Here is a 17,832-nt window from a genome sequence, read left to right as displayed (position 1 = left end):
TTTGAATTGAAGAGCAAACAAATATTTTAGGGGGGAAATAAAAATCTTACAATAATATGATTGCACAAGTGTGCACACCCTTAAATTAATACTTTGTTGAAGCACCTTTTGATTTTATGACACACCCAGAGATACCCTGAGGCAAGATTGACATCAATAAATGGTATAAATAAAATAAATGAATGAATGACTGCATTCTGTCTTTTTGGGTAGGACCTATCAGCATGGCATATCTCACCTTGGAAATCTGCCCACTCTTCCTTGCAGTTGCGCTTCAAATTTGTCAGATTATGAGAGCATCTCCTGTACTCAGCCCTCTTCATCCACAGATTTTCAATTGATTCAGGTCAAGGCTTCGGTGAAGCCATTCTTTTATTGATTTGAAGGTATGCTTCGGGTCATTGTTGTGTTAAAAGGTGAAATTCATCTGTAGCTTTTTAACAGAGGCCTGAATGCTTTATGTAAAAATTAATTGATATTTGGAACTGTTCATAATTCCTCCACCTTGACTAAATTAGCTCCAGTTCCATCTGAAGAAAAGCAGATCCGAAGCATAATGTTGCCAGTACCATACGTCATTGTGGGTATGGTGTACTTTGGGTGATGCTCAGTATTGTTTTTGCGCCAAAAATGCTTTTTGGAATTTTTGCCAAAAAGTTCAGTCTTGGTCTCATCGGACCATAACACATTTTCCCACATGCTTTTGTCAAACTTGATTTAGGATTTTGCAAAATATAGCCAGGCTTCAATATTTTTCTTTGTAAGAAAAGGCTTTTGTCTTGCCACCGTCCCAGGGGTGGGATTCTGCTGGTTCAGACTGGTTCGGGTAAACCCCTAGCTCTGAAGATCAGCCGGGAGTGAACCAGTTTTCTCCAAAGAGTATGTGAGCCCATCCGTCTGCCCTGCGCTGCACTGACCTTTATCGTCACAGCTGATCAGCATGGAAGAGCGGATTGCCGCTCCTCAGTTATGTTACTCTCCCGTAGTAACATAGCAGGTAAGGATTTTTGTATTAGTGTTCACACGCACATGCGCGCAAAGTGCACAATCACCAAACTGGTTGTTATACATCCCACCCCTGCATCCTCCCCATAGCCCAGACATATGAAGAATATAGGAGATTGTTCTCTTATGCAGTACACAACCAGTACTTGCCAGAAATTTCTGCAGTTCCTTTAATATTGCTGTAGGCCTCTTGGCAGTCTCTCAAACCAGTTTTCTTCTTGTTTTTTCATCAATTTTGGAGGGACATCTAATTCTTGGTAATGTCACTATTGTTCTATATTTTCTCCACTTGTTGATGACTGTCTTCATTGTGCTCCATGGTATATCCAATGCTTAGGAATATTTTTTGTATTCTTTTCTTGACTGATAACTTCCAACAACAAGATCCCTTTGATACTATGTAAGCTTTTTGCAGACCATGACTTTTGCTGTAAGAGACAACTGAGTAAATGTCAGAGAAGTTCAGCTGAACTTAAATTGGATTGATCAGGCATATTTTAATTAATGGCAGGTAGGTATTTACTATTGTTTAAGAACAGTTTGAATGTGACTAGTTAATTCTGTCACATCCTTACTTACAAGGGTGTACACACTTATACAACCATGTTATTTTCTTATTGTGCTTTTCTTATGTGCTTTTGTTATTTTCCGCCCTAAAAGATTTCAGTTTATTTTTCAATTGAATAGAATAGCTTATATGTTATTTTAAACATAGAAAAAATTCTGAAGTGATATATCTTGTCTATATTTTTTTATATCTCAAACACCTGGCTTTTTAATAGGGGTGTATAGACTTTTTATAACTACTGTATAAAATTATCACCAAGATAGGAACTTCAGAAATGAAAAAAGGTTGGGGGAGAATTTTTAAAGCAGTCAAAATAAATGTTTGTATTTATTTGTATTTAGCTAATGAATGTCAAACATTGCTGATATATGATCCAGATTCTTATGGCTATCTGAGATGAGTTTTTGCACATCTTGGCTGTTCAGATATGATCTTTTGCTATTAATGAGTCTAATTTTCCTACTCTTTCTAAAATTCTGAGGTTTTTTTGCCTGCAGAGCTGTTTGTTTAAAATTTATTATTTAGCTAATGTTAGCTAATATTAGAATTAAGAATTTTAGTTCTTAAATCAGTGCTCCATCTGAAAATGGTAGGAAGCTGCACTGTTACTATTTTGCAGCAATCTGAAGGCAGTGATTTTTATCCTGGCTGCACTCTAGAGCAGTGATCCCCAACCTTTTTACGCCGCGGCCCGGCACCGGCATCAGCTGGGCGCCGTGGCCCGGTATCGCATCAGCTGGCGCCGCCATCTTTTTGATGAAAAAGTGCTTCCGGTGACCTCACTGGAAGCACTTTTTCATCAAAAAGATGGCGGCACACGCGCTCGTGAGCTTTTCCGGTAGAAATGGCTTTCTACCCGGAAAAGCTCACGAAGCAAGCGCCGCCATCTTTTTGATGAAAGCGTGCTTCCGGTGAGCTTTCTACCGGAAAAGCTCACCGGAAGCACTTTTTCATCAAAAAAAGATGGCGGCGCCCAGCAAGCCAGCGGCCCGGTAGGAGTTGTTCCGCGGACCGGTACCGGTCCGCGGACCGGTGGTTGGGGACCCCTGCTCTAGAGCACATACACACTGTGGAGCTGCTCTTCTGGTTTCCAGCATTCCTGACGTGCACGCTTCCATTTCGGCACTCGGTGCTGAAGGTTCGCCAACACTGGCATAGAGCAGTGTTCTATGCCAGTGTTGGCGAACCTTTTCGGTATTGAGTGCGTGCACCGGGGGAGCATGTGTGCACTGGGAAGCTAGTCTTCCGATTTCTGGTGTGCGTGCATGTGTGAAGACCAGCTGGCCAGCACACGCATGCATGCTGTGGAGCTGCTCTTCTGGTTCCAGCACTCCCACATGTGAAGAGCAGCTGGCCGGCGCACATGCGTGCGCAGGAACCCAAAAGAGCAACAGAGAACCCAAAAGAGCTGGCATGCCTGGAGAGATGGCTGTGCGTGCCACCTCCAGCATGCTATAGGTTCACCATCACAGCTCTATGCTGCTCTTTCAACCTGTATACAATTATATAATATATATAATGCATATAATTCAGTATGTAACTGAATTCCATTTGAATATACTCTGGGACTATTGATTTCTTTGGAAATGGAATATATTGCTTTCATTTAAATAGATGCTCTTTCCTAAAAGGGAAAAAACCTGCAGATTTTAAAAGAGCCTCTCCCAATCTGGAAAGATGGTCCAATAATTCTGCTCTCTTTATTTATCTTTATTATTTATCTATTTATGGTTAGGTTACTTTTGTTAGGGATTATGAAAGTTGTAGTCTAACACATCTGAATACCACCAGGTTAGGGAAGGCATTGAAGACAATAAAACCAGAAGGGGAGTGGGGGTACTGCTCATAGAATTAAATGGTGCTTTGTTATTGTTTTTAATATTGTTGTTGTTGTTGTTTGCTTTTTTGCTTTCCAGGTCGAATGGGCAATAGTCGAAGTGCCCTGAAAATGATCATGGAAGATCTAAATGATGTTGATAAAGCTATAGAGTTTGCTAAGGAGCAAGATGATGCTGAACTTTGGGAAGACCTTATTTTATATTCAATAGACAAACCTCGTAAGCAGTGTAGTCTTTGCCCAGTTTATTATAATACAGTTATGTTTGTGTCAATGAGAATGAATTTAATTAATGGTAAGGAGGACATTATAGACAGATTGATTTGAAAATAATGCCAACTTGAATAATAGAAAGAAGTGAGTTGCAATATCATCACTGTAACTGAACATCAGTTTAATTATTGAAAGAACATAATGGCCATAAAAATTGCAACTGATTACATTATTCCATAGTTGTGTGACGTTTGCTGTTGTCTAACAAATTAGGGGAAATGCTAGGAATTTTGGAGTTTTCCTAAGCATCTTTATAAAGGCAATTTGCCCTCCTTAATAGAAAAAATTTAAATGGTATTACATTTTTTCCTAATGAAAATTCATTTAAGTATGACAAGACTGTCTTAAGAAAAGAAAGTGCCTTCTCCTTGTACATCTGCAAACGTGTTATCTTTTATTGCTGGAACTGCTGTAATTTCATGAAATGTTTACTAGTGTTTTTCCTGCCCAAATGTGAAGTCATCAATAGCATTTGTAAATAATTCCACAAAGATAAATAATTTCCCTCTGCATGTAAATACATTGTGAGGAACTGATAGGATGCTGTGATTGGGGGGCGGGGGGGTGGAGCTTTTAATATATATTGGAAGAAGAGAAAGACTTCTTAAGTGCAAAAGCTGATATGGGAACATAGTGTAAAATTAGAAAATATAATTCGGAAAAATTGAAACTAGAAGTATGGCACAAAAATCATAGGCAAAGACACAGCCTTCAGAAATGATAAAATCAGAGGCTTGAGTTAAAGAATAATAGAGTATACCAGGAAAAGAGACTAATAGGAAAAGGATGTAAGAAAACTTCTTGAAAGACAAGGGAAATATACTTAGTAAAAGACAATAATGTATACATCTAAATAAATACATAAATAAAAGCTGGCAGGTTTGAAGTCTAGGAACTTTTATACAAGGTGTACTGAAAAAATAATGATATAAATTAGGCAGTGAACAAAGAACAGACCTATATGATTTTTATGATGTAGAATGAATTACAATGAAACCATCAAGAATGGTTTTGCATAGCTTTTTAATTAAAGTGTATAGCTTAATTTTTTTTAAAGTCCTATAAATAACTAGATCTTTCATAGAGATATCTTTAGTTTTCCATTTATTTCCCACTCTCTGCTTTTAATAGTAATCTACACCATGGGTTGCCAACCTTTTGGACCTCAGGGACCACCCAAACTCATAATTTTAGATCCCAAGGACCACTAACTGGTTCTGTGGGCATGGCCTAATCTGTGGGTGTGGCTTGGTGGTCATGTGACTGGCTGGGCATGGATTGTATGTAAATATTATAAATATTTATATAAATATTGAATTTTTATATTAAAAAAAGAGCAACTTTTACCCAAAATCAGGCAGTGCAGATTGAGTTGGTCACAGAATCACAGATTCATTCAGAAATCTATCTATCTGTAATTGGCTAGCTCAGTCTGTCACATAAAATTTGCTTGCAAGCAAACTCATAAAATTTGCTAGCAAGCAAACTCACAAAATTAACTCACAACACACCATGCATGTAAATATTGAATTTTTTATTTTAAAAAAGAGCAACTTTTATCCAAAATCAGGCAAAGCAGGCAGATTGAGTTGCTCACAGAATCATTCAGTGATCTATCTATCTGCCATCAGCTAGCTCAGTCTCAAATTTGCTTGCTGTGAGTCTGCACTGAATTTGCTTGCATGCAAACCTTCAGTCCTAAGGGAGGTTCAGCTGTGCTTAGCTAGAAAGCAAGAAATCCAACCATTTCCTGCTAATCTAAATCTCCCGGCAGAGCAGAACAGATGATGGTCGGAAAAAGGAAAAATAGCAACTTAGCAGACAAGTTTGCTGGGTAAGGAGTGAGTGGGCGGGGAGGGTTCCCGTGGGCCATGTAGGCTGAGCAGCTTTGTGTTTCTGCGCAGCCTGGATTAATTGCTTATGGGGGAGGGGTGCTCTGGGAGTGAGATTTCTCTGCGGCCCACCAAAATTTTCTCACAGCCCACCGGTAGGCGACCACTGATCTACACCACTTAAGAGACTTCCACATTCTGATTCTGTCTTAAATGTCCTCTATGTTTGTACAGCTTTTATTACAGGCTTGTTAAACAATATAGGGACTCATGTTGACCCTATTCTGCTGATTCATCGTATTAAGGAAAGTATGGAGATTCCAAACCTGAGGGATTCATTAGTAAAGATTCTTCAGGATTATAATTTGCAGGTAAATTTTAAGATTATGGCTTCCTTTATCCATTCCTCCACTCATGACACCACTATGTATATTCTTGTGAAGAATAAAAGAAGCTTTTAAGGAACAGAAGACAGTTTAAAGAATAAAAAAATAATTATCTCACTCTACTACATCCTAATCAGGCCAACTTTAAATACTGGGTACCGCAGTCTAAAAAGAATGTTAACAAATGGGGAAGGTTCAGGGAAGGGTCAAGATACTAAGGAGAATAAAAATCAAGTCCTGTGAAGAACGGTGAAGGAAATTAAATATAAAAGCTTGCAGAAAAGAAGATTGAAGAGAAATGTTATAGCAATCTTCAAATATGGAAAGAGTTGTCAAATAAAGGAGGATATGGACTTATTCTATGTTGTCCAGGAGAGCAGCATCAGAATTTAACTATAGGAAACTAGATTCAACTTAGAAGTGAACTATTTCTTGATAGTAAAAGCCATCAACCAATGGAATAGGCTGCCTCTCAAAGAAATATATTTCATTTTACTTGGAGATCTTCAAATAGAAATTCAATAACCATCTCTCTGAATTCCTTTAGAAGATATTATACCAAGCAAGAGTTAGAGTAGAGTACATCTAAGATCCATATCAGCACTATGATTCTTTGAAAAAAATGGCTATCAAGGCAACATCAAGTATGGGTATAATAACTGCCAAATCATCACCTGTGTTCATTATTTGATTTATACACTGATAGCCCCTCATTCAAAGGAAACTCATGAAATTTGGACAAAATTGGACAATATGGCTCCAGCAATACTGTCATCAAGATGTGGTTTGCATTAGGTAGCGTGCTTCCACTGTATTTATAAAAGTAGCATGAAGATCACTACATTTGGTAATGCCATTGTCCTCACTGACAATAATTTAAGCCTATGAGATGGTGTCCTAATATTCATGGCAGGGCAAGACAAAGTTGTCTATCTGGAATTAAAAAAGTAAGTAAGTTAAAGCTGCATTCTAAAAATTTCTTTCATATTTCACTATTTTATATCTCACTATTCAATGAATTTTATATCTCACTATTCAATGAAGTGAATATTAAATCATAAATAAAGTAGAGTACTGACAACTGTAGTTTAATGTATATAGCCATAAAATTGTGCGTTCTCTTAAAGTAGAGCCACTCATGCATCAAAAGTGACACATGCCTTGGAGCAGTATTTAGCTAGTAGAAAATAAATTGCTGTTTCACTGGCAGTATTTTCTTATTATAATTAAATCACAATCAGCACTCTGACAAGTCTGCCAGGGTGAGTAAGATTACATTGAATTTTAAGCAATAAAGCAATAATTTCCTAATTTTGACATTTCACATGTGCACACAAGCACGTACGTGCATACACGCACACACAAAGATCCTGTATTTTCAACAGCCGTGCATGCAAAACTTTCAAAGAACATGAATATTTTGCTTTCATAAAATATGAAAAAAATGATCTTTCAGGGTGAGCCGTAGGATTTCTAACACTGGTAAACTAAATTTTACATAAATATATTCTTGCTTTCTTTAACTTTCAGATATTCAATTTTCAACTAGCAGGGATTTTTCAGGCCAAGTTGGCTCCTCCACTTATTTGACAGATAAACTTTTATTTATCTCTCTAGTTAGGATCTACTGTTTACTGTTACAATTCTGATTTATCTTTTATTTATTATCAACTATTCATATTATTTACTGTGTCTGATCATTTCTTCATCATCAGTATTCAGTGATAATCCTTGGTTCAAATTGTCAACTTTCAGTTAAAATTGTAAATATTTGTGTTAAAATTCTACTTTGCTCTTTATAAAACCCATGCAAAATTTCTGGTATCATTTATGTAACACATAAACATTATATGTTTATTCTCCTAATTCAGCTACTCTTAAGAAATGTGGACTTCAATGGTAACACTGAACTAATCTAAAGGAAATAAACATCAATAACAAAAAAACCACTATTACTCCTCAATGTTCTGAAATCACTTTTTGAATTTACAGGAAATACCATTAACATGGCTTTTAATGACTTTGCAAGCAATATTAGAGTGGAGGAAACCACATGCATTATTCTGTTCCCCATTGTTCTTAGAAATCCAAAGATCTGATGCTTTTCACATTAAAAATTATTAAATATGTTCAGACACTTGCTTTTATTTCTCCTTTTGATTACTTGGTCCAAACCCAAATAATCTGCCATTAGTGCATGGCTTCAAATAATAATTTGGGAATAATTAATCTCTTATTCTTCAAAGGCAAAGCTTTAGCAAAAGGAAATTTTAAACAAGAGATAGAATGAAAAACATTGCAATAAGAAGGAACAATAGATATCACTAATGTAAAAGATTAAATAAAATTTAATTGATTAACCAATTAGGAAATTTCATCTAAATTTGATTCGGTAGCTATTTGTTAGAAGGTTATATTGCTACTGGTACAGATTTCATTTATTATAATGCAAATGATTATTAAGAAAATGTAAATGCTGTTGTCAAAAATGACATTAAATGCTGCTGTCAAAAATGACATTAAAATGTATCAGAAAATAAGAATAGGTCATTTGCAGATATCCATGTCTTTCTTAAGGAAACTTATAGAAAAAAGTTTTATCCTGAAATTCTAGTAGGATTCTACATATAATTAAGTACTATGGCACATATTTAACATTGATAATGCTTAATTTTAATTATTCCTTTTTTAAAGCTCCAAAAATCCTTGTCTTTAGTAATAATATTTAGACTTAGTAATAAGATTTGAAAGCCTGTTTACAAATTATCATATAGTTGTGTCTTTGTCCTTTTTAGATTTTGCTTCGAGAAGGTTGCAAGAAGATTCTTGTGGCTGACTCTCTTTCATTATTGAAAAAGATGCACCGAACACAAATGCGTGGACTGCTTGTGGATGGTAAGTTCTATAAATTGTTGCAAATACTAAAATATAAGTCTATCTCTGAGCTCTCTGAGCACCAAGGACTTCACAGTTTATCCCTGAGCTACACATATTCTCTTCTATTAAAACCTATCTTGGCAGTTGAAGAGTTTTTGGGATTATCTCTCATTTCATTCAACTAACAGATTTATGAGGTACAACTATTGCTACAACAATAGTTGAGCGCATGATTTCTCAATTGTATTATTTAGTCTACCAAAGACAGTAGTTCATGAGATATTTATAGGCACCGAATATATATTAATATTTTCATTGATATCTAAACCTATTTTTCTTATACAAGTAATCCTTGGTTGATAATAACAATTGAGCCCAAAATTGCTGTTGCTAAGCAAAACAATTACGTGAATTTTCTCCCAATTTATGACCTTTCTTGCCACAGTTGTTAATTGAATCATACATTGCTTAAGCAAATCTAGCTTCCCCCATTCACCTTGCTTGTTGGAAACTGGCTGGGAAGGTTATAAATGGTAATTACATGACCCTGGAACATTGCAACCATCATAAATGCATGTCAGTTGCCAAGCATCCACATTTTGATCATGTGACCATGGAGATGCTGCAATAGTTGTACATGTAAAAAATGGCACTAAATTAACTTTTTTCAATGCTGTTGTAACTTCAAATGGTTACTAAACAAATGGTTGTAAGTCAAGGACTACTAAAGATTTTTCAACTTTGAGAATTACTGCTCAAAAAAGAAACCAATATATTATATTAACCTTTGTATTTCATTATTTTTTCTTATAGAGGAAAATATCTGTGAAATATGCCTGTCTCCTATACTGCCTACAGGTGGGATTATATGGCTGTACTTTGCATTTACTATATTGTACGTGTTCTGGCTGGAATCTGTTTAGAACAGTGGTTTCCAAACTTTTTCAGTCCACCGCCCCTTTGGTGCTATAAACTCATCCTCAGTGCCCACTGGCTGGGCGTGGCTTGCTGGTCACATAATCGGGTGGGTGTGGTTTGGTGATCACATGACTGGGTGGGCGTGGCCAGGTGACTGGCAAACCAAATACAAGTGGTCCTTGCTTAATGGCCGGTTGCTTAGCAAGTGTTCTAATTTATGACTGACCTCCCCAGAGCAACTTGACCTGTTTTTGGAGTTTTGACAGCCATGCGCGGGTGCACGTGCGCACACACACAAACACACACACTCCCTTCTAACCCTGCTGAAGCAGGTGGTTGGACTAGATATCTCATTCACTTTCTCCTCCCTCTCTCCCTTTCTTTCTTTCTTTCTTTCTTTCTTTTCTTTTCTTTTCTTTTCTTTCTTTTTTCTTTCTCTTTCTTTTTGTCTCTTCCTTCCATTCCCCACTCTTTCTTTGTCTATCCATTTTCTTCCTTTCTCCCTTTTTCTTTACCTTTTCTCTTTTCTTTCTTGTCTCTTCCTTCTCTCTCTTTCTCCCTTTCCCTCTCTTTCTCTCCCTCCCTCCTTCCCTCCCTATCGCATTCACTTTCTCCTCCTTCCCTCCCTCTTTCTTTCTCTTTCACTAGCTCTTTTTTCTCTCTTTCCTTCTCTCTTTCCTTTTTCCCCCTCTCTTTCTGTCCCTTCCTTCCATCCCCCTTTCTTTGTCTATCCCTTCTCTTCCTTTCTCTTCCTTTCTCTCTCCCATTTTCTTTCTTTACTTTCTTGTCTGTTCCCTCTCTCTTTCTCTCTCTTTCCCTTTCTCTCTCTCTTTCTCTCTCTCTCTGTCCCTTCCCTAACCTATCTACCTATTTTCTGCCCAGGCAGGCATGGCCTAATCTGTCAAAGGCCTGGGCTAATCCTGCATTACCCTGTTTCCCCATTCAGAGGCCCCATTTCCTCTTCCACGACCACCTCTTTCGTCATCCCATGGCCTTGACTTTACCTTCCTCTGCGGTGGTAGGAGGCTTTTTGCAGCAAAAATTACCAACCTCCAGCTTTACTCTGCTTCTCCAACGTGCTGCTGCGGCCACATTCTAGGTGCCGGCCCCGCAGATCTGCCCTATTGAGCCCACTGCACTGGAGGGACTTGCTCAAGCAAGTCTGAGCGGAGTAGTACAGCAGTCAATGGGGTTAGGCCTGCATGGCTGGTGCCTAGAACGCGGAGGCAGTGGTGCATTGGAGAAGCAGAGCAAAGCCAGAAGTTGGTAATTTTCATTGCAAAAAGCCTGCAGTCACCGCATGTTTTTTTCGATACGGCTGGACTGCAGCCACACTGAAAAAAAGACACGGCGTCTGGAGGCTTTTTGCAGTGAAAATTACTTACCTCCAGCTTTGCTTGCTCCACTTCTCCAACATGCCACTGTGGCCATCAGCGATGCACGCGATGTCATGCATGTGCAGTAAGGACTGACTGGGCAGAAAACGGAGGAGCAGGCGGAGAGATGTGGGGCCAGCCGGGGGCCCATTTTCCCGGTTCTCCAAACTACCAGGAATGGTAATGAACCAGTAGAATCCCACCCCTGAATTGCGCCCTGTGAGGGGCCCACCTCCAGCACGCTTCTGCCACCCCCCTTGCCTCTTAGTGCCCTCTTAAGTCATCCCACCCACCCCCAGGGGGTGGTACGACCCACTTTGGGAATCACTGGTTTAGAATATCTGGTTGCTGTAATGTTAATTCTTAGAAATGTTCTTTTAGTGCCCCACCAGTAAACCTAGCCATATCTTCTCTTCTTTTCCATTTGCATTATTTCTCACATAAATTCAAACAAAAATGTTGAGTAATCTAAATGTGATCCTTTCTAATACCATTGGAACCCTTTCTGATACTTGCTTGAAACGGTTGGTATTGCTTCAAGAGATATATAAAACATTTCAAATTATAGGTAGTTCTCAACTTACAACAAGACTCCTTTTAGAAATTTTGCAGAATTAAGAAGACAGTACACTTCAGTTCCAAATATGAAAGTATCCTAGCTTTGTAGCCCATGGTTCTCCAAAATTCATAACTGTAGTCTCTGCTATCAAAATGTTGCCTCCCAGAGTTAGTGATAATCCTATTACCTTTGCTTCCTTTTAAAAAAGATTAGGGCTATGCTATTTTATATGATAAAGAAATCCCATTTACAGTATGACTGTGCAATTTCACCATTCATTAACAAATTAATTACTATTTAATTGAATTGAGAAGCTATATAAAATTAAGTAGGAAAAGAAATAATGGATGATTTTGAATTTCACTGCTGTATTTCAAGAGGCCATAATAATCCATTTTATGGAAAGAGATCTCGAGATAGGATATTTTACTAATCTAGATGTGTCATATCTAGTTAATTTCTCACAACGTATGTTCATCTTGGAATCGTAGATGTCTACCTGCTTCCATGGATAAACATGACTTTTTCAAGAAGAAAAATAATCTCTGTTCCTGATAAATATTATTTTATCTTCAACTGCCAACAATGGAATCACAATATTACAAGATACTTTCATTAGATTGCCTAAGGAATGTTTTAAAAAGAATGGGGTTCTTAATAAAGATTTTTGGGGAGGGGGAGGGAATATTTGCATTTATAAGGAGGATATTAGAGAGCCAGTATGCTATAGTGGTTAAAGGCACTAGGCTAGAAATTAGGAGAGTGATTTTTTTGTGCCATTAAGCAAGGTGGTTGATTTTGTGCTGTTCAAAAGTCTTAGGAAGTAGGCAATGGGAAACCACTTCTGAAAATGCTAAAAATTACATGGACCTGTATAAATAATCACGAGGAGTTAGGATTGACTCAAAGATGTAGTCACAATCACAGAACATTACAAGATATTTTTTCGTGGACAAAGCCATAAAACAGTAGAAAACGTCATGGTATTTCTAAGGACTTTCAGATATTAGCATTTCCACATAATGCTACATAGTTACAGGATATCTCCATAAATGCACAAACAAAACTCAGTTTATCTAATTGGTAAAAGAAATTTGAAAATGTTCATAAATATCTCCTCATTAACAAAGTATTAATATTTTGTCATAGTACAATCTTTTGCTGATTTTTGTTACTTACATTACTGTACATCATGTATTTTTCTCTTTTCCCTTGCCAGATGCATCTAAATCTTTCAGTGTAATAGTATTTCATTGCAGGCATATGTTCCACAAAGAATGTTTTCCTGAACCTAACACAGTAAGTGACCAGTTTAATCTATTTGTATCCTAGTCAAAGGCAAAAGGACAAATGAAATATTTTTGCCAGCTACTGAGAAGAGCATGTGTTTACTGAGGATTATTATTAATTCTTACCTGGATCTGTGCAGGAGTTGCAAGTTACAATATTATGGTGATTCAAAATAATCTTTCTTTTCCCACTTCCATCTGTATTATACACTGTGTTTTTTTAACAGTTGTATTATTCTATGAATCTAACTGTAACTCAGATAGCAAAAGGAAACTTTAACAAAAGGTTTTTTTATATCATTTAATAGTATGGGCACTTAAAAATCAAATTATCTAGTAAGCTGCATATATTTTGATAGCTTTAGTAAAACCTACTAGTTTAATGATTGAATGGTTAGGGAGGCATTTTAATCTGTGGAAAAAAATGATTTTCCCACAATAGGGTCAAAATACTTGTTGCATAATTTAGCACTCAAAATGCATGTTGCAATACTGTACATATTTAACTGGGATTCTCAATCAGTTCAGTGACAATTACTTCTGGGACTGAAAAGATTATTGGAGAAGTCATTTTCTAATTAATTCCTGTCTTGAATCACAGAAGCGATTTTAACCAGCTTATTCCTTGCAGTTAACAGGCAAAATATTAGAGTCCCCTTGAGCAAGATCAATTTCATTTCTAAGAACTGAAGTACATTTAGATTCTATTTCTCCCTATATTTAAGCATCTTCTTAAAAATAAATATGGAATATTTTCATGTGTTTTGCAGTGTTGAAATTCAAGTTGTAGATTTTAAGATTACAACTGTTATTTTGTTACTGGAGTAAATAAACCCAGTTGTATATGGTTGTATATGTTTGAGAGGCATTTATTCATTTAATTTTATACCTTGATTCTCAATCACTCTGGATAGTTTGCAGATAAAAACACACAGGACATAAAATAAAACAATGATAAAAACAAAGAACAAAACATAGCACAAACCAGGCAACATCCAAACCACACCCATGTTTTGTGGAAGGGGGCCTCAATCACCCTTGCCAAAGGCCTGGATACAAAACCAAATCTTCAAAGCTCTCTGAAATACCAACAAGGTGGGGGCCATCCAGATTTTAGAGGAATCTGATTCTAGAGGGCATGAGCTACAGTAGAGAAAATGTTGGTTTTTTTTATAGATTATTGTTTAATTGAAGATATCCAGAGCACTTCAATCCTGCCACATTTAATCAACCAGACAGATGCTATGGGAGACAAACAGTCCCCCAGTAACCAGACCCTATGCTCTGTAAGGCTTTATTGGTAATAACTAGCATAGTGAATCACATCTAGAAGCAAACTGAGAATCAGTGAAGCTCACAGAGTAAGGTGTCACATTTCATACTGAGCACATTTCATAAATATTGATTAATCTTTTAAAAAGCATTTGACTAACCCCATTCATGCAACGGAAATCTGAATTTGTGCTTCTCAAACAACAGTACAATCCATCATCCTTAAAGTAAACGGCTATCATAAGTGGTTTCTAATTATATTAAAGCCTGTAATTCAAAGAATATGAACATAGCAATAGCAATAGCACTTAGATTTATATACTGCTTTACAGCCCTCTCTAAGCAGTTTACAGAGTTAGCATATTGCCTCCAACAATCTGAGTCCTCATTTTACCCACCTCAGAAGGATGGAAGGCTGAATCAACCTTGAGCCTAATGGGATTCGATCTGTCAAATTGCAGGCAGGTGACTGCCAGCAGAAGTAGTTTACAGTACTGCACTTTAACCACTGTGCCACCGAGACATGATATATAATAAAGCAATATAATAAAATATATACAGGTAATCCTCACTTAACAAGCACAACTGAAAGAATCTCCAGTCATTGGAGTCATTAAGTGGGTCACTGACTCAAGTTTACAATCTTTTTTATGATAGTCATAAATGGAATTCCTTCACAGCCATATGATTTGCTTAACATCAGCAGTGATTATCATATGGTTGTGAAGAGCATTTTTTTTCTTTTTTGCTGGAAACTGACCAAAAAATATCACAAATCATTGTTATGTGACTGCAGGATGTTGCAGCCAGTTGTAAATGCAAGCCAGTTGCCAAGCACCATGGGCTGGGAGGTTGTTGTGTGGCAGCTGTAATTTTGAGGATGGGTCATAACTTTGTGGGTCTGTCGTAATTTCAGTCATTAAGCATGTAGCTATTTATATTAAATATATATGTTATTAGTATACACACACACATATACTCACACACACACGTATGCAAAAAAGAGAGAAGGAAATGAAATCCAAAGTTCACTGGACACTTAACTAATTTGGCAAACCTAATGGATTTGAACCATAGACCATGTATATGAATTTTTACTTAAGAATGAATGTTGTAATGCTCTGGCCAAATTTTCTCTTTTATACTTCTACCTTTATTAAATAAAACAAACAAAACAACTATAATCTCTTATTTCAATTCTGTTGGTTGCACTTCTAAAAAAAATGTCATAATCTTGTCAGATGTTTTGCTTTCATTTGCTGCCAAATATGCAGTAATATTATAAAACCAATCAATATTTTTTTATTTCCAGGAATCTTCATTACACTTCTGTAATATTTGCAGTGCTAAACACCGTGGGCCAGGCAGCGCCATCTTGGAGATGAAAAAATAACCTTCTATGGCATATCAAAAACATCTGTCTGTGTATGTGACTGCTTTCATGTGGGACAAAAAAACAGCACTTCATATATATCTTTCTTTATTTAACTATATGATAAGAAGGCCTTTAATCTTACATCTCACTGATATTTCCTATACAAATTTAAAGTCCTATGCCCACATGCAGGCTATTGTTACTGACTCATTATTGCTGCAGTTCAAATTGGTCACCTGTTTGGCCAAACTTATATAACATAATATAAATGTCTATGGAAAAATTAATAGTGTTGATACAGTATGACTGCAAACTAAATCATGTTATGCAGAATGCATTTTGAATCTATATTTATGGACAGGTTCAAACATTAGTCACCATTTAGATATTACTCATTTTTTTCTTCTGAGGATTCCAAACAGTTTTTGTTGGTAGCAAGACAGTCAGTGTTAAGAATATTTAAATATGCTTACATATTTAAATATTCCAGTGATACTAGATGCAGGCAGGTGCCTTTAAAAAGCTTAAAGACAAGATTTTCCCTTTTGTCACTTGAAATAATCTAATCTTCAGAATTATATATTATACTTAAAGGGTTAGGCAAATTTATTGTGCTATTACATACACTTGGAATCCCTTAGGAATTTACAGAACTGATTCAGAGAACAACTGATCCTAGTATCATTGACCATTGAAAATACAGGATGATGAAAATTATAATTTAAACTTCTAGAAAGATTTCAGCAGGAAGAGGCTGATCAAAACTTCTATTAGTTAGCCATGATAGTTATCTTTTATGATTTTTTTCAAAATGAAAATGATGCTAAGCAGATCTCAAGAATGTACTTTTCCTCACTTCTGACTTGAACTATCCAAATATATTAGTAATTTGTGGAAGAAATAAACAAAGAGCAGCTGCTGATCCTCTAGGTACAGAACATTCAAAAAGTAACAAGGCTGGACAAAGTTATAGTGGAAATGGATAACAGATTGTTAAACAATATCCATGTATTTATGTGTTAAATTTTCAATAAAGACATGCTTTAAATGAACTTTTAAAGAATATAATTTGTAAATAAGTGCTTAGAACTTAATATGGGATTAATAAAGAAAAAATGACATTTTTTACATTCACTCAATTAGTAAAGCAATAGAATATGAATGAAGATCTATAAGAAGCTCATAATTATTTTTTACATATATCAGTAAGCAGGGAAATGCTTTAATGTAAAAGATCTTAATCTGTATCCTAATCAATCTTGTAGCTTCTTTGATGAAAAGAACTATAGGCACTAAGTGATGAATCAGGTTGATGACTTTCATCTGGTATAGAGCATCTTTCTAAAGTTTTATTTACTTTGTGTATGTTTCCTGCATGACCACAAATAATGCCCTGAATCCATTTGTCCAAGTAGAACATTGAAATTAATGGGACTTTTCTCTGTATGAAAGGGTTTGGGGCAGACAATTTAGATGTGCGACTGAGTACAATGATAGATTAAATATGCATTGCACATAATCAGGAGACCTTATAAGATGTCAGATGATATGCAAAACATGGCCCATTTTAAATTTAAACATCCCATTTCAAATGGAGATTCCCCTATGCTCTTCAAAATACAAAATAACTGATTTTGTATGGAAAATTGGTAGTTTAGAGCATTCTGGAAATATATCAGACATTTCGTTGCACCCACTAGCGAGTGTAATGACAAATAAATTCTTATGTCTTATGTCTTAAAGAGAGAACATAGGTTTCTGGGTGTGGCTAATGGTAGAAGGTATTAAAGAAGTGATTGAAGTATTGCTAATCTATTGTTCACTGTGTAAAGTGTTTCCAAATCTTGTTTATTTTTTTCCTGGGCTCATATACCACTCCAATTTTTAACTGACTTCAAGAAGCTTAAAATCCTGAAAATGGTATTAAAACAACAACAATTAATAACAATAGACAATACATAACAAACTTATTTTTAAAATTAATTCTCATTTGTGGCAGTTATATTCTATAAAATCATCACAAACACTGAACTAGTTAATGCAGTACTAAACCTCAAATGGAACATGCAGATTGAATGACTCAATTTTTTAATTACTCTGTAGAGTAACAATGACCATGAAAATGCTGCAAATGTGGATATTTGAGTTGCAAATAAGTTCTACCATGTAGGCAAATTCCAAGTAATCTATAAATAATGATGATGGTCTCATAATCCACATAAATACCTGTTCTTATTTATCTCTTAAAAATTTGTTGAAATGACT

The 17,832-nt window shown here is 36.1% G+C and overlaps 1 protein-coding gene across 1 annotated transcript in view; it reads left to right on the top strand.

Annotated features, from left to right (window-relative positions):
* Positions 1 to 16,619, top strand: part of VPS41 (VPS41 subunit of HOPS complex) — a 191,050-nt gene extending 174,431 nt beyond the window's left edge. Inside the window, exons 24-29 of the mRNA XM_026674835.2 lie at positions 3,490 to 3,630; positions 5,750 to 5,886; positions 8,697 to 8,796; positions 9,592 to 9,636; positions 12,851 to 12,930; positions 15,505 to 16,619. Coding sequence (XP_026530620.2) covers positions 3,490 to 3,630; positions 5,750 to 5,886; positions 8,697 to 8,796; positions 9,592 to 9,636; positions 12,851 to 12,930; positions 15,505 to 15,585 — 584 coding nt within the window. The 3' untranslated portion in view covers positions 15,586 to 16,619. The remainder of the gene's footprint in view (positions 1 to 3,489; positions 3,631 to 5,749; positions 5,887 to 8,696; positions 8,797 to 9,591; positions 9,637 to 12,850; positions 12,931 to 15,504) is intronic.
* The last annotated feature ends 1,213 nt before the right edge of the window (positions 16,620 to 17,832 follow it).

This window comes from Notechis scutatus, chromosome Z (genome assembly GCF_049901735.1).
Source record: "Notechis scutatus isolate UNSWTSFEM ecotype Mainland chromosome Z, rNotScu1.2, whole genome shotgun sequence".
NCBI lineage: Eukaryota > Metazoa > Chordata > Lepidosauria > Squamata > Elapidae > Notechis > Notechis scutatus.
Note: the sequence above shows the minus strand (reverse complement) of the source record. Positions and strands in the feature narration are given on the sequence as shown.